The sequence below is a fragment of the Coregonus lavaretus genome (genome assembly GCF_964263955.1).
Source record: "Coregonus lavaretus genome assembly, chromosome: 14".
In the NCBI taxonomy this organism is placed as follows: Eukaryota; Metazoa; Chordata; class Actinopteri; order Salmoniformes; family Salmonidae; genus Coregonus; species Coregonus lavaretus.
In genome coordinates, this window is record NC_140001.1 from 41,202,737 (window position 1) to 41,230,045 (window position 27,309).

The 27,309-nt window shown below is 44.6% G+C and overlaps 1 protein-coding gene across 1 annotated transcript in view; it reads right to left on the reverse strand.

Annotated features, from left to right (window-relative positions):
* LOC311141140 (whirlin-like) overlaps positions 1-27,309 on the reverse strand; it is a gene marked incomplete at both ends in the record, with an annotated part of 94,033 nt that overhangs the window by 13,169 nt on the left and 53,555 nt on the right. The window contains 4 exons of the mRNA XM_084176394.1: positions 787-969; positions 11,353-11,389; positions 16,265-16,573; positions 18,816-19,042. Coding sequence (XP_084032520.1) covers positions 787-969; positions 11,353-11,389; positions 16,265-16,573; positions 18,816-19,042 — 756 coding nt within the window. The remainder of the gene's footprint in view (positions 1-786; positions 970-11,352; positions 11,390-16,264; positions 16,574-18,815; positions 19,043-27,309) is intronic.

Genomic DNA, 27,309 nt, shown 5'->3' on the forward strand with positions numbered 1-27,309 from the left:
TAGAGTTACATAAATGCCCTATTATAGTTACATAGAGGCCCTATCGGTTACATAGAGTCCCTATAGGTTATATAGAGGCCCTACAGATTATATAGAAGCCCTATAGGTTATATAGAGGCCCTATAGGTTATATAGAAGCCCTATAGGTTATATAGAAGCCCTATAGGTTATATAGAAGCCCTATAGGTTACATAGAGTCCCTATAGGTTTCATAGAGGCCCTATAGGTTATATAGAAGCCCTATAGGTTATATAGAGGCCCTATAGGTTATATAGAGGCCCTATAGGTTATATAGAAGCCCTATAGGTTATATAGAAGCCCTATAGGTTACATAGAGGCCCTATAGGTTATATAGAGTGCCTATTTGACATAGAGCAGGTGCTGGATGTAAAAAAGTGTTCAATAACAGGTGAAAAGTGGACACCACACACTGCATTATGCTCCCAATGGGAATTTATTAGACAATGTTTTACTTTCGAGCACTAGGTTTTCATCATCTCCTTTGACAAATGAAACTGGAGAGAGGACAGGAGGAAGAATGGTGGACAGCTAAGACAAGGAACCACCAAAATAACATACATTTTGTGACTGGGTGTCCAAACGGTTGTAGAGACACCATCTTCAAGAGAGAAAGGTATCAACCATAAGATGAGGCAGACACCCAGGCTGTATCCCAAATGGCACCATATTCCCTATAGTGTACTACTTTTGACTAGAGCCCTATAGGGAATAGGTGCCATTTGGGATGCTACCACAGATGTGCTGTCTCAGCAGGCGTTACAGTACCTTGGCGTGGGTGTTGAAAAGTTCAAACAGGGCCATAGCCAGGGGCTCCAGGCTGATGTGTCCCTCCTGGTACTCCTGCAGGTAGTAGCCCATGGTCTGCCTCTCTGGGTCTGTCAGCAGCAGGAAGGCCTGCTCCTCCAGAGACACCTTGGAACCTGGGTGCCCCACACCTCGACACACTGACTGTATCGAAGGAGGGAGAAGAGAGAGAGCAAGAGAGAGAGAGAGAGAACAAGAGGGAGAGAGAGAGAAAAAGAGAGAGCGAGAAGAAGAGAGAGAGATAAATAATGAATGTACACTTTTAAAATTAAGGGTATGGTTAGGATACAGTATTGTTCCCTGAGGTACAAAAATATCTAAATACACAGAATGTTCCTTCAGAGGTTTAATCTCACATGAGACTGTTAGGTACTGTACCTTTTAGGATACATGTGCTGATAATCTAGTATAAATGGTACAATATTTTGAATATAAAGGTACAATCATCACACAATCTCACAAACCACGGCCATCATTAACATATTTCCCAGCATGCTCTATTTCAGGTTGATTTTTAGGATTGTTTGTTTCAGTAAGTGTGTTTTTGCATGCACAATGATTGATTGATCTTATGCTACACAAAACTAAATAATTTACATTTTTATATACTAATCCTAGTCTGGTAATAGTTGGACTAACCAGGAGTTATGCCCTTATGATATATGTAATGTCATAAAGAATTAAAAAATATATTTTCTTAGGCACTCACTTGGTGAAGGTTACAGCACTGAAAGCCATTGAATGCAACAACCATGTCTGTGTCACTAGCAAACACAGTTGGTACTCAAAAAATTAGCTTGAAATCCACCTGGGGAAATTTGCTAATGAGGCTTTACACCCTACAGTGTTAAATCAGTGCCCCAAAACCTTTTTAGAGGTACATTTTTGCCATTTAAAAGGATCTAAACAGCTTTATCACTGTGGTGGTACCATAAAAAAGGCAAATTTGTACCTTTTTCAAAAGTACGCTTTTGTACCTGTACTGTATTGTCCCCTAAGGTACACTATTGGCTCTTTTAAGGTATGAACCGTAAGGGTACAATTAAGTAACTATAACTAAAGGTACAAAGAACATACCTTAGAGGGTACCGCTACAGTGACAAGCGTTTGTACCCCTTTAAGAAAAATCTCAACCTTTATTTCTGACATGCTGACCAGACCGGATGCGTTGCGTGCGCGAGCGTTGCAAAATAAATGTACACATACATGTTATTCAATCATTGCACCCACACTGCTCGGGCAGTGGCCAGCCTCTGTGTGGCCAGGCGATAAAATAGAACTTGGTGACCCCTCCTTGTTCGGGCAGGTTTCGGCGTTCGTCGTCACTGGCTTACTAGCTACTGCCGATCCCATTCTCATCACTCCACGTGTCATGTCTTGTCTTGTCAATCACACACACCTGGTGCTCATTCCCCTAGTTAGTATGTGTATAAGTGTTCCCTCTGTTCCCCTTGTCTTTGTGAGTGATTGTTTCATTGTGAGAGCGTGTAGCTCGGTTGAGCTACTCTTCCTGTTGTTATTGCCAAGGTGGAATATTTCCCTTGTGATAGTTTCGTTTTGACGCTGGGTGCATTTTATTTATGTAAACGGAATAAACTCTGGACTTTGGTGTTTTACCTCCTGCGCCTGACTCCTTCATTCACACCTCGTCACAGAATCACTCACCTGCATAATGGAGTCAGCAGGAGAAGACCGCATGCCTGGAGTTGTGGCAAGGGTCCAGGAGCATTCCTCGATGCTGGCCAGCTTGGGGGAAGCGATGTATCGGGTTCTTCAGGTAATAGAATGCCTGGAGAGGAGAGGACCCGATCTATCGAGACCAGCTGGTCAACCGGATCCAGCCACCTACACCTCAGCCCCTGGAGGGATCCAGATATCCCGGCCACCGGCGTTTGATGGGACGGCAGCGCGATGTAAGGGATTTCTGCTCCAACTAGAGCTGTATTTCTCCAGCATCAGGCCTGCGCCACTGGAGTGGGAGAAGGTATCCGTCCTCGTTTCCTGCCTTTGTGAGAGAGCCCTAGAGTGGGCCAACGCAGTGTGGAACGAGGGAGGTGCCGCGTTGGAGGACTACGGGGAGTTTGCTCGCCTCTTTCGGGCCATTTTCGATCACCCGTCTGAGGGTCGAGAGGCGGGCGAACGACTGGTCCATCTGAGGCAGGGGACGAGGACCGCACAGGACTACACGCTGGATTTCCGGACGCTGGCAGCGGGGTCCGGGTGGAACGAGCGGGCCCTGATCGACCATTTCCGGTGCCACCTAAGGGAGGACGTCCGACGGGAGCTAGCCTGCCGTGATGCAATGGTATCGTTCTCCCAACTGGTGGACATGGCCATCCGGCTGGAAAATCTGCTAGCAGCCAGAGGACGTCCTGGTAGGGGTCTGCCCGTTCCCACTCCAGACGACTCTGACCCCGAGCAGATGGAGCTGGGGGGAGCCGCCGGTCGAAAGAGCGCAGGAGGACAGCGACAGTGCCACTCTGGTGGCACGAAGGGACAATCCACCTCACGTCGTAGTCAACGTTCCTTTGGGTCTGGAGGTGGTAGGCAGGGTACTCATGCATCACCCCAGGTAACGAACACCCAAACTTGTTCAGAGCCCTTTGCGGCGTACTGTACCTTATCTCCTTTCCTGATCACCTGGTAGTTTCCCAGTATAAGGAGCTAGTCGATTCAGGCGCAGCTGGGAACTTTATGGACAGGGCATTCTCACGCCGTCTAAGTATTTCATTGGTTCCCCTATCCATTCCACTCCCCATCAAAGCACTTGATAGTCGACCATTAGGGTCCGGGTTTGTTCAGGAAGTTACTGCACCAGTCACCATGATTACCCAGGAGACTCATTGTGAGCAGATCACTTTTTTTTTATTATTGAGTCCCCTGCTTTCCCTGTGTTATTAGGTATCCCTTGGTTAGCACTCCACATTTTTACATTTACATTTTAGTCATTTAGCAGACGCTCTTATCCAGAGCGACTTACAGGAGCAATTAGGGTTAAGTGCCTTGCTCAAGGGCACATTAACGTCATTTAGCAGACGCTCTTAGCCAGAGCGACTCACAAATTGGTGCGTTCACCCTATAGCCAGTGGGATAACCACTTTACAATTTGGGGGGGGGGGGGGGGGGGGGGGGGGTATTCACAACCCCACCTTCTCATGGCCGCAGAGGGTTCTCACGGGGTGGTCGCGAGAGTGTCAGTGTAGGTGTCTAGATGTTTCCGTTGGTGCAACCACGGTGGAAAGTCCAGACAGTACCTCCACCATGCGCATTCTCCCTGAATACCTTGATTTGGCGCACACGTTTTCAAAGACGCAGGCTACCAAGTTACCACCTCATTGGGCGGGGGATTGCGCGATAAACCTCAGGGTAGATGCTGTACCTCCCAGGAGTCATGTGTACCCCCTCTCGCAGGCTATGGAAACATACATCACAGAGTCCCTGCACCAGGGGTATATACGTCCCTCCACTTCACCCGCCTCCTCAAGTTTCTTCTTTGTGAAGAAGGAAGACGGCGGTCTGCGCCCTTGCGTTGATTATCGACAACTGAACAAGGAGACGATCAGGTTTAGTTATCCTCTCCCCCTCATTCCGCCAGTGATCGAGTCAATGCATGGGGCACACTTCTTCACCAAATTAGATCTCAGGAGTGCGTAAAACCTGGTGCGTGTTCGGGAGGGGGATAAGTGGAAGACAGCATTTAGCACAACCACGGGGCATTATGAATACCTGGTGATGCCCTACGGTTTGATGAATCCTCCATCCGTTTTCCAGTCCTTTGTGAACGAGGTGTTTCGGGACATGCTTGGTCGCGGTGTGGTGGTCTACATCGATGACATCATGGTGTATTCCGCTACGCGCGCCGAGCATGTGTCCCTGGTTTGGTTCGCAAGGTACTGGTCCGACTGCTGGTGAATGATCTTTATGCCAAGTCAGAGAAGTGTGAGTTTTTCCAGCAGTCAATCTCCTTCCTCGGATATCGCATTACCACCACAGGTGTGGAGACGGAGGGAGATCGCATTTCAGCTGTGCGTAATTGGCCGACTCCAACCACGGTGAAGGAGGTGCAGCGCTTCCTTGGCTTTGCCAACTACTATCGGAGGTTTATTCGGGGTTTTGGCAAGGTCGCAGTTCCCATTACCTCCTTGTTGAAGGGTGGGCCGTCCCGGCTCCGCTGGTCTGCTGAGGCTGATTTGGGCTTCAGTAGATTGCGGGGTCTGTTCACCTCAGCCCCGGTACTGGCTCACCCCGATTCATCACTACCGTTCGTAGTGGAGGTGGATGTGTCTGAGGTAGGGATAGGCGCTGTCTTATCCCAATGCTCGGGCACGCCACCCAAGCTCCACCCCTGTGCCTTCTTTTCGAAGAAGCTCAGCTTGGCGGAGCAGAACTACGGCGTTGGTGATCGGGAGCTGCTGGCTGTTGTCTGAGCTTTGACGGTGTGGAGGCATTGGCTCGAAGGGGCGAAACACCCTTTCCTCGTCTGGACAGAGCACCGTAACCTGGAGTACATTCGGGCAGCGAGGAGGCTGAATCCTCGGCAGGCCAGGTGGGCCCTCTTCTTCACCCGGTTTGATTTCACACTCTCATACATTCCGGGTACGAAGAACGTGAAGGCAGATGCACTGTCTCGGCTGTATGACACAGAGGAGAGGCCCAGAGACAACACCCCCATACTCCCGGCCTCATGCATTGTGGCTCCGATAGTATGAGCGATGGACGTGGATATAGCGCAGGCATTACGCACATATCCATCTCCACCGCAGTGTCCAGCTGGGCTGCAGTACATGCCTGCACTTATCCATGATCGTCTGATCTACTGGGCACACACGTCACCCTCCTCTGGTCATCCAGGAATCGGTCGTACAATGCGCTGCCTGACCGAGAAGTACTGGTGGCTTACCTTGGCTAAGGACGTGAGGGTGCATGTTTCCTCCTGCTCAGTGTGCGCCCAGAGTAAGGCACCTAGTCACCTCCCAGCGGGTAAGCTACAACCTTTACCAAGGTAACACCACTATCCTGGTCGTTGTAGATCGCTTTTCGAAGTCCTGCCGCTTCCTTCCTCTGCCCGGTCTCCCCACGGCCCTACAGACTGCGGAGGCTCTGTTTACTCACGTCTTCCGGCACTACGGGGTACCAGAGGATATAGTGTCCGACCGAGGTCCCCAGTTCACGTCTAGAGTCTGGAAGGCGTTCATGGAACGTCTGGGGGTCTCGGTCAGCCTGACCTCCGGATTTCACCCCGAGAGCAATGGGCAGGTGGAAAGGGTGAATCAAGATGTGGGTAGGTTCCTGCTGACCTACTGTCACTACCGGCCGGAGGAGTGGTCGGTGTTCCTGCCATGGGCAGAAAACCTAACACCCTTCCAATGTGTTTTGGGTTACCAACCAGTCCTGGCACCATGGCACCAGAGCCAGACCGAGGCTCCTGCGGTGGATGACTGGTTTTGGTGCGCGGAGGAGACTTGGGACGCTGCCCACGTTCGCCTCCAGCGCGGCGTGCATCGTCAGAAGGCGAACGCTCACCGCCACCGCAGGGAGGCCCCGGTTTTCGTACCGTGGGATTGGGTCTGGCTCTCGAGCCAGAATCTACCCCTCCGCCTGCCCTGCCGGAAGCTGAGCCCGCGGTTTGTGGGGCCGTTTAAAGTCCTGAGGAGGATAAACGAGGTTACATACAGGTTGTTACTCCCCCCTGTTTACCGTATTAACCCCTCGTTTCATGTGTCTCTCCAGGAGTCTGAGGTGCGGGAGGTTCCTCCACCTCCTCTGGACATCGGCGTACTCGGTCCGTTCCATACTGGATTCGAGGCGTCGGGTGGGGGGCCTTCAGTATCTCGTGGAGTGGGAGGGGTACGGTCCGGAGGAACGGTGCTGGGTCCCAAGGAGGGACATCCTCGATCCCTCCCTGTTGAGGGATTTCCACCGTCGCCATCCGACTCGCCCTGCTCCGCGTCCTCCTGGCCGTCCCCGAGGCCGGGGTCGGCGCTCTGCTGGAGCCGCACGTCAAGGGGGGGGGGGGTGCTGTCACGACTTCCGCCGAGGCTGCCTCCCCTCCTTGTTCGGGCAGGTTTCGGCGTTTGTCGTCACCGGCTTACTAGCTACTGCCGATCCCATTCTCATCACTCCACTTGTCATGTCTTGTCTTGTCAATCATACACACCTGGTGCTCATTCCCCTAATTAGTATGTGTATAAGTGATCCCTCTGTTCCCCTTGTCTTTGTGAGTGATTGTTTCATTGTGAGAGCGAGTAGCTCGGTTGAGCTACTCTTCCTGTTGTTATTGCCAAGGTGGAATATTTCCCTTGTGATAGTTTCGTTTTGACGCTGGATGCGTTTTATTTATGTAAACGGAATAAACTCTGGACTTTGGTGTTTTACCTCCTGCGCCTGACTCCTTCATTCACACCTCGTCACAGACACTCAATGTGCTTCAAGTCCTGCCTCTCCCATCTCCTCATTGATTTTTAGGAGCATATACACATGTGGGTGATTGAAAGATTAACTGAGGTCCACACCCCAGTCCAGCTGGTGATGGTAATGCATCTTAAAGTTGGTTGCCAACCGACATGTAAAGTCCAAAGAAGAAGAAACCTGAAGGAAGCCTGAACTTGGTTTACCGTTTTATCTCTGGATTAATTGTTGGAGTAGAGGACCTTGTGCATTTCAGGTAAAATAACAACCCAATGTTTATATCCCAGGACAAATTAGCTAGCAACAGCAAGCTTGCTAGCTAAATTGCCATACATGTTTAATGCTTTTCGACCTGTCCCCAAATTAATATAGTTGGTTCAGAGTTCGTTTTGATATTTCAACCTGCGTGTCCTGATCATGTCTCAACCATTAAATCAACATGCATGCAATGGCGCACGCTGACGCACACACGCGCGCATGCGGTCTGGTCTGGTCAGTCATCCAACACACAGCAACAGCACATCAACAAGCTTTCTAAAGCTCTAACAATAGAAACCACTTCAAAGTCATCAGTATTAGGGTGAGTCCAATAACTGTATTATTGTTATTCAGCTACAGCTTGAAATGGCCTTTCCAGCTTTAAATAGAGCGGAACTTAGAATATTGAGGAATATACAGTACCTAGCCATTGATGGATCTTAAATACCATTCATGGTTAAATGATGGCACTCAAAATTATACAGTTCCACTCATTCTAAAATGGTGGATAAGAGCTGTATGTGGAGAGGACTTCTAACACAGATGGTTATGTTTTGACATATCAGATGATATACCGCAGCACACCTTTTTGAGGACAAAAATGTTAGAGGTTATAGATGCCTAGGAATGTGAAACACATTGTCAAGATGAGCACCAGGAGGATAAATATGTTGCAGGGCCCAGAGAGTAAAGAGAAAAATGACAGACAGTTAGCAGGTCAGGAGCAAAGCATTGCCTCTTCTCTTGTTACTCTTAATTACTACGGGAATTAGTCGGTCACACTGGGCTCCTGTCCTGCGCTGAGCTGCACTCCCTTATCCACCAGCACCATACTTAGCTCAGCCCAGAGAAATTCCATGTGTCCCAAATGGCAACCTATTCCCTATGTAGTGTACTACTTTTGAGTAGCGCACAATACAGAGAATAGGGTGCCATTTTGGACTCAGAGAAGACATTCATTTCTCCCCAAGGGTTTACTACAGTAGCATTCCAAGTAACACAACCCTGTGGAGTTTATGTGAGCTCCCATATTCTGTAATGAAATCCATACAATGTGGAAGAGCAGTCACTTTTATGGTTACGTGTCGGGTTTGAGATACAGTTGAAGGCCTACAAAAGTGTGAAGGAGAGTTGATGATGTGAACATTAGAATATGACTAAGAACAGGGAAAACTGTGGAGAAAACACTTCCAGCATAATCAATCCCAGAAAGTGTGATAGAGCACAGTATAGCTCTTTTGAGTCACCTCTGTCTCTCTCTCTCTCTCTGCATCTCTCTCTCTCTCTCACTCTCTCGCCAATGAGCTCCAAACAGAAGGCCAACATGCAAATGTGCTTAGAATGCTTATAACTAGATCTACATCAAAGGACCTTGCTAAAATTAAATAACTATTCATCAGTAATGAGTCCAAACTGGGTGCCTCTGGCAGTCTGCAACTAATGAGGTTTGTAATTGGAGATTGGTGGTAAGGGCATGTTGATTTAATACAGGTCAGAGTATCATTTCAACAGCCGCAGGCCAGACTGACGAAATGCATTAGGGACACGAGGATGTGTCATAAATGGCTCCCTATTCCCTATGGGCTCTGGTCAAAGGTAGTGCACCATATAGGGAATAGGGTGCAATTTAGGCAACAGCTGAATAAAGGACGTCCCGTCTTTGGAAACAAAGCTGCAACCGTCGCAAGATGAGAACACATTTAGGAACTGGTAGATTTGAATGTGTTGGTCTAGGTTAGAAGAAGGACAGGGCTTGTGTTTTAGTACCTGTATCATTTCACAGTAAGTTAATGTGTTTTTCTAAAGCTGGTTGTTGTGAGTTAGCTAGCATTGATATTGGTCATGAGTCCTCACTTCTCAGCAGGTGGCACCATAGGGTGTTCCCCTGCTGTTGTGACTGTGAGAGAATGGTATGTGTGTGTGTGTGACTGTAGCTGTGAGATTGGTGCAGGGGCAATTAACCTCTATCTGGCTGCCAGAACTCACACTGCATAGGGCCCTAGACACAGTAAATTACACGCACACACACGCACGCATGAACGCACACGTGTCTATATTCTGTGTGAAACCAGTGGTGGTCCCATTACGGTCCTTTGTGTTAATGATGATTGAGTGAGTATGTGTGGTGTGTGTGGCGCACATGCGTGTTTGCACGTCCGGGTATGCATGCATGCGTGTCTAGGCTGTCTGTCATTGAACCCTGCCTCTCATCACCACCATGGGACCACACTGCAAGCCTCCTCAGGAGAGCCTGACTGGAACACAGGTACACAGCACACTACTCACAGCAGTAGAAGATAAACCATCATACAAATGAAAGCTTCAGAGCCTAGACTTGCTCAACCATCAAGTTGCACACTCATACATTGGCTGTGAGAAGAGACTATTTCCAAACTGGAGAACATGAAGAGGAGAACCTCAGGGTCTCCAAAGATATGGATCAACTCTCTCTACATATCTCAGCTGATAAATACACTGCTTGCCCTAATAGTCATAGTACTGTCACCTGTATCAGTTCCATGTCATCTGTTGCATTGCATTTCTCTGGATTAAACTTGATAGATAATGAATGCTCATGAGTAGCGTGAGGTTTTAGGCACAACTCAGTGTTAAGGATGACTAACGAAGGATTCTTCCCTCGCGCTTCTCTCTTTTATTGAAGAGACCTGACTTTGAGTCGCCATGGTGATGGCATCTGGCCAGATGGCTGTCACTGTCCCTTGACAGGATCGATCAGTGTCCAACTAAGGATGAGGTCATGGACGTTAGGACTGAAGTGAAGATGAAATTCAGCAACTCTTGGAGGACAGTGGATCTTGATAAAAATGCTTATTTATTGTTAAAACCAACACGTTTCAGCCTGTGAAGAAGGCCTGAACATAAAGGAGTTGTTGAATTTCCTCTTCACTTCAGTGGCTCACTTGCTAGGAAATAGAGAGAGAGAGAGAGAGAGATGGAGAGAGAGCGAGAGAGATGGAGAGATAGAAGAGAAAAGCAGGGGTGAGCTACTCTTAACTGTAAAATGATAAAACAAAATACCTACATACAGTACCTAACCCGTGATGGTTTGTTAAAGTCCCATAACTTGAGTCACAGCTCTTCATGGTCGTATACAATCTGCAGTATTGATTTTCCAATCGAACTAGCCTCAAAGTGCCTCTCTCTCTTCTCTTCCAGTAAATCCTACTGTTTTCAATTTTTTCTGCATTTGCTCCTGAAGAGTATCCCATATAGCACCCTATTCCCTACATAGTGCACTATGTTTGACCAGAGCCCATAGGGATCTAGTACACTACATAGGGTCCTTTGTGTCTCAATAGGGTGCCATTTGGGATATAGCCCTAGTCTTACTCTAAGCACTTCTACCTTGAGCTATAGATCCGTACCTTAATGGTACTGTAAGATTTAGTTTGCATCCCAAATGGCACCCTATACTTTTGACCAGGGCCCAGATGGCACCCTATTCCCTATATAGTGCACTACTTTTGACCCTATGGGCCCTGGTAGCCCACTATATGTTAATAGGCTGCCATTTGGGACACACTCTGTGTAGTTCATGTGTGATGTGCTCAGCTGTCTGTGAGGTTAATGGTACTAGAATATTAAGATTTAATCTGAATATAGTGAACTATCAGTCTAAAAGGCCTTCAGTGTGGCCAAATCTGGTGACCCCTCTATTAAGAGACTTATAAATGTGTGTGTATGCGATGTCTGTGTGTTCTTCACTTCTGATGTCATTCATTTGGAGTTATGTGGAGCAAAAAAGAACTCTGAAATGATAAGTCTATTTATCAATGAAGATATAGTAACATCAAGTAGTATAGGATAGAGTATATAAGTATATAATATAATTTGACTTACCTTTCCTAATACAGGTATAGCCCGCGCTGAAGATGGCCTGCAGCAAAAACAGTAGAACATTAAAGATGCTCACGTTTTGAACCACTGACAAAAAAAACAACATTTTACAATAGCAAAAGCATAAAACACCCAAGCAAAACCGACTTTGAAATATGTAATATGACATGAAAACAACAACAACAGCCCAGGGAGAACTGGCAGCAGGGCTCCCTGTGCCTCAGGAAAAAGGGAGCCAACAGATGCGTCCCAAATGGCACCCTATACTCTACATACAGTGGTTCTTTAATTAAAAGTTGCGTGCGTAGACCAAATCACTTTTCAAATACATTTTTCAGAATTCCATGCAGGCAAGATGTTTTGATTGAGGAGATTCTAATGTTTCTAGTGAATCTATTTTGGCAAATAACTCTCCGAATTGTGCAGATGGGCTCTGTTTCAAAAAACGTTTTCCTAGTATAAAGTCGGCTCCACGCGTTCCTCAAATGAGTACAGGCGGCAATAGCCATTTGGGGAAAATATCCTTTCTGTTTTATTCTGTTATATTTTACAAGATAAACCATCCACCTGACAGGTGTGGCATATCAAGAAGCTGATTAAACAGCATAATTATTACACAGGTGCACCTTGTGCTGGGAACAATAATAGGCCAATCTAAAATGTGCAGTTCTGTCACAACATAATGTCACAGATGTCTCAAGTTGAGGGAGCGTGCAATTGGCATGCTGACTGCAGGAATGTCCATCAGAACTGTTGCCAGAGAATTGAATGTTCATTTCTCTACCATAAGCCACCTCCAACTTCGTTTTAGAGAATTTGGCAGTACGTCCAACTGACCTCACAACCGCAGACAACGTGTATGGCGTTGTGTGGGCGAGAGGTTTGCTGATGTCAACGTTGTGAACAGAGTGCCCCATGGTGGCGGTGGGGTTATAGTATGGGTAGGCATAAGCTACGGACAACAAACACAATTGCATTTTATCGATGGCAATTTGAATGCACAGAGATACCGTGACGAGTTCCTGAGGCCCATTGTGAGGCCCATTTTTGTAAAGGTATCTGTGACCAACAGATGCATATCTGTATTCTCAGTCATGTGAAATCCATAAATTAGGGCCTAATGAATTGATTCCAGTTGACTGATTTCCTTAAATGAACTGTAACTCAGTAAAATCGTTGAATATGTTGCGTTTTATATTTTTGTTCAGTATATAAGCCTTATACAGTGCACAAAACATTAGGAACACCTTCCTAATATTGAGTTGCACCCCCTTTTGCCCTCAAAAGAGCCTCAATTCATCAGGGCATGGACTCTACAAGGTGTCGAAAGCATTCCACTGGGATGCTGGCCCATGTTGACTCCAATGCTTCCCACAGTTGTGTGAAGTTGGCTGGATGTCCTTCGGGTGGCTGACCATACTTGATACACATGGGAAACTGTTGAGTGAAAAACCCTGCAGCGTTGCAGTTCTTGACACACTCAAACCGGTGCACTTGGCACCTACTACCATACCCCGTCCAAAGGCACTTAAATATTTTGTCTTACCCATTCACCCTCTGAATGGCACACATACTGTCAAGTCCTCCTCTTGTTTACCATCCAAAGGACACAGGGACAACTCAAATTTCTGACTCAATCTTTTTTATTTTTAGTTTGCTTTCAGTTGATTGGTCTGTCCAGTAAATTAGCCAGTAAATTAGGTTGTAAACCTTTAAAGACAGAACAAAAAGTTACCATTTTAATTAAACATTTTAATGAACTTAAATTAGTTTAAACATTTAAATAAACATTCTAAATAACTTAAATGAATTAACCATTTAAGCCTTTTACCATTGGCGTCTTTGGACTGAACCTGTGAGTTAACTTGGAGTCTTCTCTCTGAAGTTTGTTCTTCTGAATGACTGAGCCCTGCCATGCCTTCACAGGTGCCCCAAATCAGTGAAAATGATTGATCAGGTGACAAGCAGCCGGTTTGCTGCTGCTGGTGCACTCTGGGAAGTGTAGTTCTTTGACTCACTCCTGAGATTCAGCTCAACACCTCCCACTTGAGCTCCTGTTTTTTTCAAATCCAGAGAGGTCACACAATCCCTTCACACCTCTGTTTGTTCTTCAATGGGAAGTAGAATGACAAGGCGTCTGACATCTCTATGAAGAATTGTGGCTGGGTTTTTGGTTTTGAAGCCTCTTCGTTCTTTCACCGTTTGCTCCTGTGGGCCCTTTTTTGCTGTTTGACTTTGTGATGTGAACAGGATAGCTGGGAAAAGTTTTCACAAGCACATCTCTTACGATGCCTTTGCTGTCAGCATTGACACTGACCACTCTAGCCAGCTTGTACTGTCCTCTTAGGGCGTTTTGGTCAGCCAACCAGACCACATCTCCAACAGCAACATTTCGCTCTTTGGTGTGCCATTTGTTCCTTATGAACAGATTAGGTCCAGCCAATTGGCTCCACTTCTTCCAGAAATGGCTTAACTCTGCTTGAATATGTTTAAGTATTTTGTAAGGGTAGCCATCAAACTGGAAATCTGTAGGGTCTCCCTTTGGATTGGTACGTCCTAAAAGCAGAGAATTCGGGGTGATGTACTCTACACAGTCTTCTCTGCTTTGAGTTCTTGCATCGATGGGTCTCTCATTAGCAAGGTTGGCTGCCATGAAGAGAAAAGTTTGGAATTCTCCCCACGTGAAAACACCATCTCCACCAAGGTTGCTCAACGCCCACTTCACTACTTTGACAGCTGCCTCTGCGGCACCATTCCTATGGGGAGAGTCTGCAGGGTGGATCTTCCATGACCATTCTGTACCATGCTTGGCAGCTGTGTCTTCAAGTTCAGACTTGTTTAGTTGGTTAAGGAATTTTTTAAGTGCGGGTTTGGCTCCCACAAAGTTAGTGCCAGGGTCTGACCAGAGTTTCCTGGGGTGTCCTCTCAGTGAAGTGAACCTTTGATAGGCTAGCAGGAATCCTTCAGATGACATGTCACTCACCACTTCAGTGTGTATGGCTCGGGAAGCCATGCAGCAGAAGACTATTCCCCATACTTTGAGTCTAGTTCTCTTCTTGACCTCATCTTTCACTTCATAAGGGCCGAACAGGTCCACGGTGGTGAATTCAAAAGGTGCAGCTGGTCCTGTTCGCTCTAGAGGCAGGTTAGCCATGATTTGTTGACACTGTTTTGCCTTGTTTTTCCTGCAGACCACACAGCTGTCAACCATTTTCTTGGCAAGTCTACGGCCTTTTATTACCCAGGCTTTCTTCCTCATCCGGAGAAGGGTTCCCGCCACTCCCTCGTGGTTTGCTTTGTGGGATTATTGTGCCAGCAGTGTAGACACCCATGCTTTAAAGGGTAAAACTGGCACTGCTGTCTTATCTTTGTTGAATGTCTGAATTATGCCTCCACAAACTAGCAGCCCAGAGTTCACATCTTTGTACACTGTCAGTCTGCTTAGAGTTGTGTCTGAAAAATCTGTACCTTCTTGAGCTGCGAGGAAAAGGTCTTTGAGTGCATCTTCATGTTCTTTGACAGGCAGCACAGCTTGCTTGGGTGATCTTAACTCCCTCTTTGCCTGTTTAGGGGCCCGGCCCTTCCTCTTCAGCCACTGCTTGGCTGCTAGACAAACCCAGGCAACGACTCTCACCAGTTTGGACAGGCTACTGAATCTTCTTACTTCCACAAGATCTTTAACCCAGCCAGTGGGCTTCCTTCTAAGAAGAGTTGGGTTTACCACAGGTATTCCCTCTTGAGTTTCACTCTTTGGACTTTCCTGAGTGCCTTGTAGGTCTTCTTTCTGCTGACTACTTCTTGCTTGAGCTCTTGTTAATGCACCTGAGAATGCCTTCCTCTGGAGCTTGTTTACACTCTCCCTGGCATGAGCTGCAACCTCTCCAGCTGATTTTATAGGCCACTCCTCCACTGGCCATTTTAGGAACTCAGGTCCATTTTGCCATGTGGAATTCTCCTTCAAATCTTCAGGAGCACCCCCTCTTGTTATGATGTCAGCTATGTTTAGATCCCCACGGATCCACCACCAGTCTTGCACTTGTCCAGCCTTCTGGATTTCACCCACTCTATTTGCAAAGAAGATAGAAAGTGGTTGTCTGATGTGACATTGTTTCTGGGTTCAACCATGAACATCACCCAGTCTCTTTTAATGAAGTCAGGCAACTTGCTTTCAATGGATCTAATTACCAGTGGGTTATTTATGGCTCCAGAGTTTCCTAACTCTGTGAGATCTGCTAGAGCCTTCTCCACTGACTGTATGAGATCAATTACCTTTCTTGGTTGGTTCCCTTTCACATGTGGCATCTTCTCCAGCTCTTCCAGGATTTCCACTATGATGGTTGACTTGTTACCATACCTGTTCTCCAGGACTCTGAACATGTCATCGGCAGTGGTGTAGGTTGAAAGTCTGAGGTCTTTTGAGATTTTGTCATCCACACTCTCCAGGAGTTGAATTTTCTTAACTTCAGTTGATCCGGATGGCTCTCCCTGCTTTTGCAGCCTTTCCCAGTCTTTCCTCCATCTGTGATATTCTCTCTTGCTTCCATTGAAGAGAGGTAGAGAGATTGGCTTGATTCTCACTATTGGTGTGGATGTTGCCGGTTGGGGTAGTAGTTTCCCTCCTGTGCCTTGCTCATTGATCGTCCGTGCAGTGGCAAATTCAGGTCTCATTAACTCAAGCCTGTAGTAGAATGCTCTTACGTCCTTGACTCTTCCATCTAATTCATCCTTTAATCCTACAGGGATCCATCGCTCCCATGTTGACATTGCTGAGATGGCCTCTTTTATTCTCTTGTCCAAGAGAGCGAGGTGCACTTCATAGCCCTCCAAATTGGCACTTTCCACAGGTACATCAGCCGCTTTATCATTGGCTTTTCCTGCTTCCAGGATTGCCACAAGAAGTTCACTCCTTCCATACCTCGACCACAGACCTGGTTCCTTATCCTCAGTCATGTCAGCCTCCAGTCCAATCCTGTAGTCATCGTTGGCATCGAGCATCTTTCTGAAACAATCTGAAAGCTTAGCGAATTCCTCCTTTAACTCCACTTGAAGCATGCTGCTTGCTCCTCTTGAAATGAAGTTGGCTTGTCTGGTGAAGCTGCTTTTTGCAGTGGTCCTCTCCTTTTTGAGCTGCTGGACCGACTTCCCCAGGACATCTTCCGCCATCTTGACTTTCTCTGCGTTAACATTTCTGGATCTGAAGCCGTTTATCCTCAGGGCCAGGCCGCTTCGCGTGGTTTACAACTGTCAAGTCCTCCTCTTGTTTACCATCCAAAGGACACAGGGACAACTCAAATTTCTGACTCAATCTTTTTTATTTTTAGTTTGCTTTCAGTTGATTGGTCTGTCCAGTAAATTAGCCAGTAAATTAGGTTGTAAACCTTTAAAGACAGAACAAAAAGTTACCATTTTAATTAAACATTTAAATAAACATTCTAAATAACTTAAATTAATTAACCATTTAAGCATTTTACCATTGGCGTCTTTGGACTGAACCTATGAGTTAACTTGGAGTCTTCTCTCTGAAGTTTGTTCTTCTGAATGACTGAGCCCTGCCATGCCTTCACAGGTGCCCCAAATCAGTGAAAATGATTGATCAGGTGACAAGCAGCCGGTTTGCTGCTGCTGGTGCACTCTGGGAAGTGTAGTTCTTTGACTCACTCCTGAGATTCAGCTCAACACATACACAATCCATGTCTCAAGGCTTAAAAATACTTATTTAACCTGTCTCCTCCCATTCATCTACACTGATTGAAGTAGATTTAACAAGTGACATCAATAAGGGATCAGAGCTTTCACCTGGATTCACCTGATCAGTCTATGTCATGGAAAGAGCAGGTGTCCTTAATGTTTTGTACAGTCAGTGTATATCAGAGTGATCTGCCGTTGATACATTTGAGTAAAGCTGGTGGTTAAATGCTGACAGAACATTTTAATTTGCGTGTGATAGTCTGATCTGGCCTTGCCCTTTTTTTGACTGCAGCATGTAACGGTAGCCTAAACTGTGGCATAAGTTGGTTTTTTTTTAACACCTAGCCGAGCTACTTTGTACAAACAACAGTCAATGACATTGTTACAGGTTTGTTGTAGATGTAGGGAGCTGCGCTGTTTTTTCTAATAAGAACGGTCCATGATCCCTGTAAAAAAGCATTAAAGTAATTATTTAGCCTATTGGCTCCAGATTTGCAAATTAGAAAATAAATGGGGGCAAATTAATAATGAAGCATTACCATCAAATATAACCAAAGGGCCCCTTCCATGTTGAGAAATAGCCCCATACACGTGCACCTTGGTTGGGTGTTCTGGCTTGGGCTTGCGAGGGAGGGAGAGAAAGAGAGGAGGGAAGCGTTTTTTCCGTTCTGAGGACCGGAACGAAAGCATAATCAGCGTTCTAACTCCCCCTTGCGGTGGTGTGGCACAATGACGTAATGTGCTGTGGCATAATCGGGAAACTTTTAATTGAGGAACCACTGTAAGGCCCTGCTCAAAAGTAGTGGACTATATAGGGAATAGAGTAACATTTGGGACGCAAGCAACGTGAGTTTAATTAAGTAAAGGACTAAAAGCCACCTTGCTTGATTTCTAAAGGAGCTGAAGGGAAATGCATACTTCCTAGGGTTCTCAAACAGCCTGCCTTCATTAGAGCTAGTGACAGAGAGCTGAGGAAAGGAGGGAGAGACAGGCAGCTCACTGTGGGACTGAACACCATATCACACGTCACTGTCAAACCCAACAATGAAGTGGGTGTATTCTGCCTCACATTACTCACTAAATCACTCGCATGACAAAAGCACTGCCACTGACAGTGGTAGAATAAATAATTACATTGGTCAGAGATTAAATGGTAATTTCTTTCTGTTACCTTGCTACGTGATAATTCTATGAAATGCTTTTATGGGGGCTGTCTAAAAAATATATATAATATAATTGATTTCACCCAACAGAATGGCTACGTCCCAAATGACATCCTATTCCCTATATAGTGTACTACTTTTGACCAGAGCCCTGGTCAAAAGTAGTGCTCTACATAGGGAATAGGGTTCCATCTAAGACAATTAATTTTTCCATCAATGTCCTAAGACATTCTTTCTGCTCAAATAAGAAATCACTGACTGAATGCAAATATCATTCAATGTTCAAAGCATGAAACATACTACATCTCTCTTAAGAGAACGTTGGAGCCACTGTGCATTGTACATTCCAAGAGCGTTTGGTTTAAAGGGGATTCAAAATAAACAGAGAAAGGAGCTTACACTAGTTGCAGTTAAAACTGTGACCTTCAACATGACCTTTTCGCTGAAAACAAAAATGTCAGAGAACTCCCATAGAAAGCATCTCAAATGGCCCATAGGGTTCTGGTCAAATGTAGAGCACTATATAGGGAATAGGGTGCCATTTGGGATACAGCCATAGAACTCTCAAAAGAGATTGCCCTTTTGACAATGTTGTGCCTGTTTGCACTAAATCACCGTTTAGTAGCTGGGCTGGCGGTGCTCTCTGCTATGGGCGGTGGGTTGGGGGGGCTAGGGCTGCTGATCCATTTGGTCTGGTCCACCACGGTGCGGGCATGGGGCAGGCGGCCAACATCTCTCACCCTCACCAGCAGGTGGCGGCACGTTTTCAGGATCCTCACCGCCTCGTCATGGGAGATGGCCACGAAGCTTTGCCCATTCACCTCCAGCAACTGGTCGCCCACCTGAACACACAGAGAGGATAGGTTATACTTGTAGATATACACTGAGTATACCAAACATTAGGTACACCGTCCTAATATTGAGTTGCACCCCCTCTTTTGCCCTCAGAATAGCCTCAATTCGTCGGGGCATGGACTCTACGTCTCGAAAGCGTTCCACAAAGATGCTGGCCCATGTTGACTGAAATGCTTCCCACAGTTGTGTCAAGTTGGCTGAATGTCCTTTGGGTGGTGGACAATTCTTGATACACACGGGAAACTGTTGAGCATAAAAAACCCAGCAGCATTGCAGTTCTTGACACAAACCGGTGCGCATTACACCTACTACCATACCCCGTTCAAAGGCACTTCAATCTTCTGTCTTGCCCATTCACTCTCTGAATGGAACACATACACAATCCATGTCTCAATTGTCACAAGACTTAAAAATCCTTCTCCTCCCCTTCAACTATACTGACTGAAGTGGATTTAACAAGTGACATCAATTAGGGATCACAGGTTTCACCTGGTCAGTCTGTCTCACACACACACACACACAGTGGCGACCCGTCATTCAGGGCAGAGCCCCACCTGTTTTGAGCCCCACCTGTTTAGCTAAAAAAAAACATGCCTGTTTTGCATGTTATTTTGGCATTAATACGTGTCACATATCAGAATATTTTTTTAATACCACATATTTCTGAAATTACAGGATAATGGACAGAGAGATAGGCCTATGTGTTCATCTTATCATATCTCCAATGCCAAATCAGTGTGTCTTGTTTGTAACGAAACTGTCCCAGTTTACAAATAATAATAACCTGAGACGCCATTAGGAATCTGAGCATGGTACTTTCAAAAGCTAGGCCTACCTTTCCACAAGACAGAGTAGGCCTCCCGACACATTAAAGGAAAGGTTCACCCATTTTTTTATGGTATATTGTTTTTGTGCATCTCTGAGTGATGTGCTATCGATTCCCTGGGGCATTTCATGTTTTCGTGTGTACCGGAGTTATTTGCTTTCAAGCAGGTAGAAATCCGTCCGGTATTGTGTAGCACCGTGATAAAGTCGCTCTCACTACACTGGAAGTTAATAGGAATATGACTTTTAGATCGCGAAAACGTCTATCATACAATGTCAGATTTCAATACTGGCCGATGTCCTAACTCGGGAGGAGGTATTTTCTCGAATGAGCATTGATCATATTTTTGCGATATTCCTACCTCGAGAAATGTGTAATTTAACAGTGGGTCTAGCACATTTTTCCTATTTGTCTACCTCTTTAGTCCAGGGTGTATTGCATTTTGCATTTGCCAGAGATATTATAGAAAGGAGATAGGAATCCTTCTTCTTCTGTGGGTTTTATGGCGGACTACATCCAAAAGTTGTATTGCCACCACCAACTGGACGGTTTGAAACCAAAAATAAAATACAAATAAATAAATCCATACTTTAATAGCGTTTCTAACAATCCACACTATAAAAATGGTACATTGCCAAAACAAACAAAACTCCCACTTCCTCCTTTTTAGTTATCCATATCTCCTTTCACAGGCTCTAGGACCTGAGAAGGTGGTACAGCTTTTGCTAATATTCCATGTAACTCCTTTGCTGTGAAATTTTTCAGCCCCAGGAACCACTCCGTCACAATCACAATGATTTCAATCTTCCTAGATCTTTTCTCCACCTTGGCAGTGCCATTTATCACCATTGCGATAAAGGCCACAAAGTCCACTACCATGGACTCTTCTGGTGCAACATTCAAACCCTCAACGCTTTTCACAGCTTCTGCATATGAAATGCTCTGTACAACCCTGACTTTGGTGACCTCACTCTCTTTTACCCTTGTGCGGCATTCAGAAGACGTGGCTTCATGATTCCCACCGCAATTACAACATGTCACATTTTCTTCACTTTTATAACACATATGATCTTTTCCACATCATGTACATCTCGGCTTCTCCCTTCTGCAAACACTTTCTACATGGCCAAAAGCTTTACAATGTTCACACTGCATTGGTCTTGGGATAAATGCTCTAACTCTGTAGTTAATATACCCTAACCGCACATCATTAGGGAGAGACTCCATTTCAAAAAGTTAAAGAACAGATAAACTCTTCACGTTTTCCCCATTCACCACTTGATTAATCCGACACGCTTCAATCACTCCAGGAATATTTTTCAGCTCTTCCAAATCAACTTCCCACGAAACGCCAGATATACAGTGGCTTGCGAAAGTATTCACCTCCCTTGGCATTTTTCCCATTTTGTTGCCTTACTACCTGGAATTAAAATGGATTTTTTGGTGGGTTTGTATCATTTGATTTACACAACATGCCTACGACTTTGAAGATGCAAAATAATTTTTGGGGTGAAACAAACAAGAAATAAGACAAAAAAACTGAAATCTTGAGCGTGCATAACTGTTCATAACTAAGTCAATTTTGGCAGCAATTACAGCTGTAAGTCTCTTGGGGTATGTCTCTCTAAGCTTGGCACATCTAGCCACTGGGATTTTGCCCATTCTTCAAGGCAAAACTGCTCCAGCACCTTCAAGTTGGATGGATTCCGCTGGTGTACAGCAATCTTTAAGTCATACCACAGATTCTCAATTGGATTGAGGTCTGGGCTTTGACTAGGCCATTCCAAGACATTTAAATGTTTCCCCTTAAACCACTTGAGTGTTGTCGAGGGTCATTGTCCTGCTGGAAGGTGAACCTCCGTCCCAGTCTCACATCTCTGGAAGACTGAAACAGGTTTCCCTCAATAATTTCCCTGTATATAGCGCCATCCATCGTTCCTTAAATTCTGACAAGTTTCCCAGTCCCTGCCGAAGAAAAACATCCCTGACTTGTTTGGAGAGCTCCTTAGTCTTCATGGTGCACCTTGCTTGGTGGTGCCCCTTGCTTAGTGGCGTTGCAGACTCTGGGGCCTTTCAGAACAGGTGTATATATACTGAGATCATGTGACAGATCATGTGACAATTAGTTTTCACACAGGTGGACTTTATTTAACTAATTATGCGACTTCTGAAGGTTAATTGGTTGCACCAGATCTTATTTAGGGGCTTCATAGCAAAGGGGGTGAATACATATGCTGTCACCACTTATTTATTTATTTAGAATTTTTTGAAACAAGGTATTTTTTTCCTTTCACTTCACCAATTTGGACTATTTTATGTATGTCCATTACATGAAATCCAAATAAAAATCCATTTAAATTACAGGTTGTAATGCAACAAAATAGGAAAAACGCCAAGGGGGATGAATACTTTTACAAGGCACTGTGTATGCCTTTCCAAATCATTTCCAATCAATTGAATTTACCACAGGTGGACTCCAATCAAGTTGTAGTAACAACTCAACGATGATCAATGGAAACAGGATGCACCTGAGCTCAATTTCGAGTCTCATAGCAAATTGTCTGAATACTTATGTATTTCTGTTTTTTGTTTTTAATAAATTAGCAAACATTTCTAAAAACCTATTTTCACTTTGTCATTATGGGGTATTGTGTGTAGATTGATGAGGAAAAAATATATTTTAATCAATTTTAGAATAAGGCTGTAACGTAACAAAATGTGGAAAAAGGGAAGGGGTCTGAATACTTTCTGAATGCACTGTACAAAACATTAAGGACACCTGCTCTTTCCATGGCATAGGCTGACCAGGTAAATCCAGGTGAAAGCTATGATCCCTTATTGATGTCACTTGATAAATCCACTTCAATCAGTGTAGATGAAGTGGAGGAGACAGGTTAAAGAATGAAGTGCCTTTGAGTGGGGTATGGTAGTAGGCACACTGGTTTGTGTCAAGAACTGCAACACTGCTAGGTTTTTCACACTCAACAGTTTCTTGTGTGTATCAAGAATGGTCCACCACCCAAAGGACATCCAGCCAATATTAGGAAGGTGTTCCTAATGTTTGGTATAGTCAGTGTATAACCTAATAAGCAGCTAATTCTAAAACACTGAGAAATATATAAATTTAATCAATTACAAATTACATGACTCTCCCCTGGACTAGATTTAAAAAAAATACTAAAACCTCCCCTTGACTGAAATAGAAAAAACATGACCCTCCACCATTTTCCTCCAGGTAGCCATTTTGAACATTTCGATCTACCGATCTACAGGGGGATAAAATAGGCGTTATTGCTGTCAATATGTAATGTGATTAGTATCTAATAGAAATGTAATTCACAATGAAACAACTTCTATATAGACTGAAGTGTATCAATGTTGTTTTTCCATTTCTTAAGTCTTATACTGGTCTTCTCAGAGCATCAGAATGAGTTAGTCTAATGGCCTGGGGTGGTCTAGATTTCTCCTCCTGCCTCTTTATCTCTATCCTATCCATTAAACATTTTTTAAAAAGGACCTCCCCACTCCTTAAAAAATAAGAAAAAATTATAAGTTAGTCTGGTGTGAAAATAAAAGAGAACAGAAAATCTGAGAAACACAGGAGAAGCTGAGGAGGCATAGTGGCATTACTGGACCTCTTCAAATGGCCAAGTCTCTTTCCACAAGAGGAAGCAAAGGGAGAAATGAGTTATTGACTTCTCCCCTCTTCTCCCTCTCTCTCTCTCTCCCTCCCTCCTAACACTAATGCATTTACAGTATATGCGGTGGGAGAATCAGCTTGAGTGAGCCTCCATAACTGATTGAAGAGGAGGGAGGGTGGAGGGAGGGAACGAGATGGAGGGAGGGTGAGAGGTTCGGATTCACATTGCCCAGCCAGGGCATCTGAATGGGAGAGTTTTACTATAGGGCTCTGGTCAAGAGTAGTGCACTATAAAGGGAATAGGGTACCATTTGGGACTCACTCAAGGTCCATGTCTCTGTAATGCTTTCTCTGTGGCAGTATGGGACCCCTCCAGCATACTGTAACTCAGCTGCTCAAAGTCGATAGATTGAACCGTCATTTCCATTGATTATCTGAGACGAAGCGTGAAATCAAATGGTTATGAGTCAGATGAGACTAAGAGGAGCATTTGTCCATACACAATGTACTTGTCCTTTTTTGAGAGAGAGAGAAAATATACAGACCACAAATTCCAATTGGCAATACTTAAACTCTTTAACATCATCCTTAGCTCTGGCATCTTCCCCAATATTTGGAACCAAGGACTGATCACCCCAATCCACAAAAGTGGAGACAAATTTGACCCCAATAACAACCGTGGGATATGCGTCAACAGCAACCTTGGGAAAACCCTCTGCATTATCATTAACAGCAGACTAGTTCATTTCCTCAGTGAAAACAATGTACTGAGCAAATGTCAAATTGGCTTTTTACCAAATTACAGTACGACAGACCACGTATTCACCCTGCAAACAAACAAACCAAAACAAAGGCAAAGTCTTCTCATGCTTTGTTGATTTCAAATTTTTTTTTGACTCAATTTGGCATGAGGGTCTGCTATACAAATTGATGGAAAGTGGGGTTGGGGGAAAAACATACGACATTATAAAATCCATGTACACAAACAACAAGTGTGTCTAAAGTTGGCAAAAAACACACACATTTCTTTCCACAGGGCCGTGGGGTGAGACAGGGATGCAGTTTAAGCCCCACTCTCTTCAACATATATATCAACGAATTGGCGATGGCACTAGAACAGTCTGCAGCACCCAGCCTCACCCTACTAGAATCTGAAGTCAAATGTCTACTGTTTGCTGATGATTTGGTGCTTCTGTCACCAACCAAGGAGGGCCTACAGCAGCACCTAGATCTTCTGCACAGATTCTGTCAGACCTGGGCCCTGACAGTTAATCTCAGTAAGACAAAAATAATGGTGTAACAAAAATGGTCCAGTTGCCAGGACCACAAATACAAATTCCATTTAGACACCGTTGACCTAGAGCACACAAAAAACTATACATACCTCGGCCTAAACATCAGCGCCACAGGTAACTTCCACAAAGCTGTGAACGATCTGAGAGACAAAGCAAGAAGGGCCTTCTATGCCATCAAAAGGAACATAAAATTTGACATACCAATTAGGATCTGGCTAAAAATACTTGAATCAGTTATAGAACCGATTGCCCTTTATGGTTGTGAGGTCTGGGGTCTGCTCACCAACCAATAATTCACAAAATGGGACAAACACCAAATTGAGACTCTGCATGCAGAATTCTGCAAAAATATCCTCAGTGTACAACGAAAAACACCAAATAATGCATGCAGAGCGGAATTAGGCCGATACCCGCTAATTATCAAAATCCAGAAAAGAGCCGTTAAATTCTATAATCACTTAAAAGGAAGCGATTCCCAAACCTTCCATAACAAAGCCATCACCTACAAAGAGATGAACTTGGAGAAGAGTCCCCTAAGTAAGCTGGTCCTGGGGCTCTGTTCACAAACACAAACAGACCCCACAGAGCCCCAGGACAACAACAACAACACAATTAGACCCAACCAAATCATGAGAAAACAAAAAGAGAATTACATTGGAAAGAATTTACAAAAAAACAGAGCAAACTAGAATGCTATTTGGCTCTAAACAGAGAGTACACAGTGGCAGAATACCTGACTACTGTGACTGACTCAAACTTAAAGAAAGCTTTGACTATGTACAGACTCAGTAAGCATAGCCTTGCTATTGAGAAAGGCCGCCGTAGGCAGACCTGGCTCTCAAGAGAAGACAGGCTATGTGCACACTGCCCACAAAATGAGGCAGAAACTGAGCTGCACTTCCTAACCTCCTTCCAAATGTATGACCATATTAGAGACACATATTTCCCTCAGATTACAGAGATCCACAAAGAATTCGAAAACAAACCCAATTTTGATAAACTCCCTTATCTACTGGGTGAAAAACCACAGTGTGCCATCACAGCAGCAAGATTTGTGACTTGTTGCCACAAGAAAAGGGCAACCAGTGAAGAACAAACACCATTGTAAATACAACCCATATTTATGTTTATTTATTTTCCCATTTGTACTTTAACTATTTGCACATTGTTTCCTATGCAGAGAGAGAGAGAGAGAGAGAGAGAGAGAGAGAGAGAGAGAGAGAGAGAGAGAGAGAATCTCTCCCAAAGACACTAAATGTTATTTTTCAGAGGGTCCTGTCCCGTTGCCAACCAAAGAGACAAGACACTGGCACCTATCTGTGGCAGAGGCTGCGTCACGACTTACTCCGAAGCTGCCTCCCCTCCTTGTTCGGGCAGGCTTCGGGGGTTCGTCGTCACCGGCTTACTAGCCACTGCTGCTCCATATCTTTGTCTTGTCAATTACACACACCTGGTTCATATCCCCTCATTAGTACATGTATAAGTGTTCCCTCTGCCCCCCTTGTCCTTGTGGGTGATTTGTTATTTGTGAGTTGAGTGTAGCTAGGTTGAGCTACCTGTACCTTGTATTTCCGGGACTATTGTTCCCCGTGTGCCTGTATTTTGTTGACGCTATCCAGCGTAACTGTTTCCTACGGAATAAAAACTCTGTATTCTGTGATTTACCCTCCTGCGCCTGACTCCTTCAAATCACACTCTCACACAAATGGCACCCTGTGGAATGTTCCAGCTACAAGCCCTTGTCAATTATTGTGATTTCTTTCTGTATGCGAAGGTTCTATCACTAAGATTGAACACTTCTATTTGAATTGCATACACCAGGGTTTCCCAAAAAATGTGGTTGCGAGAGAAAATGTGTGCTTGGTTCATAGAACCAGGGTTGTTCTCAAATAGGAAACTACATGCATATGTTTTGGCACTGTTTAACTGTTGAAGCTCTTTGGAAATAAGTTTGTTGACGTCTTAGGAAAAATTCTCAATAAGATTCTTCTATTATACCCCGCTCTCATGCTCTTTGATTACAATCCAAAATTCTACATGTCTTTTCAAGAAAAGCTAATAATCTTAGCAGTTTCAACAGCTGTGAAAAAAAAGCGTTCTCAAAAGTTCGCTTGAACCGAATATTGTATTGTGTAAAGTTTGGGTATTAATGTTCAACGACTGCCAAAATGTATGGAGCTAGTGTTGAGACACTAACCAGCTGCTCCAAGGCTATCACGTAGACCCAGAAGATGATCTAGGATATTTCACTTTAAGATATTTGGCTGCTATTATAGGCTATATTTGTATGTTTGGTTTTTATGTGTACTGTATGTGTATATGCATATGTACCTATGCAGTGAGAGAAAAAAGTATTTGATCCCCTGCTGATTTTGTACGTTTGCCCACTGACAAAGAAATTATCAGTTTATCATTTTAATGGTAGGTTTATTTGAACAGTGAGAGACAGCATAACAACAACAAAAATGTTATAAATTGATTTGCATTTTAATG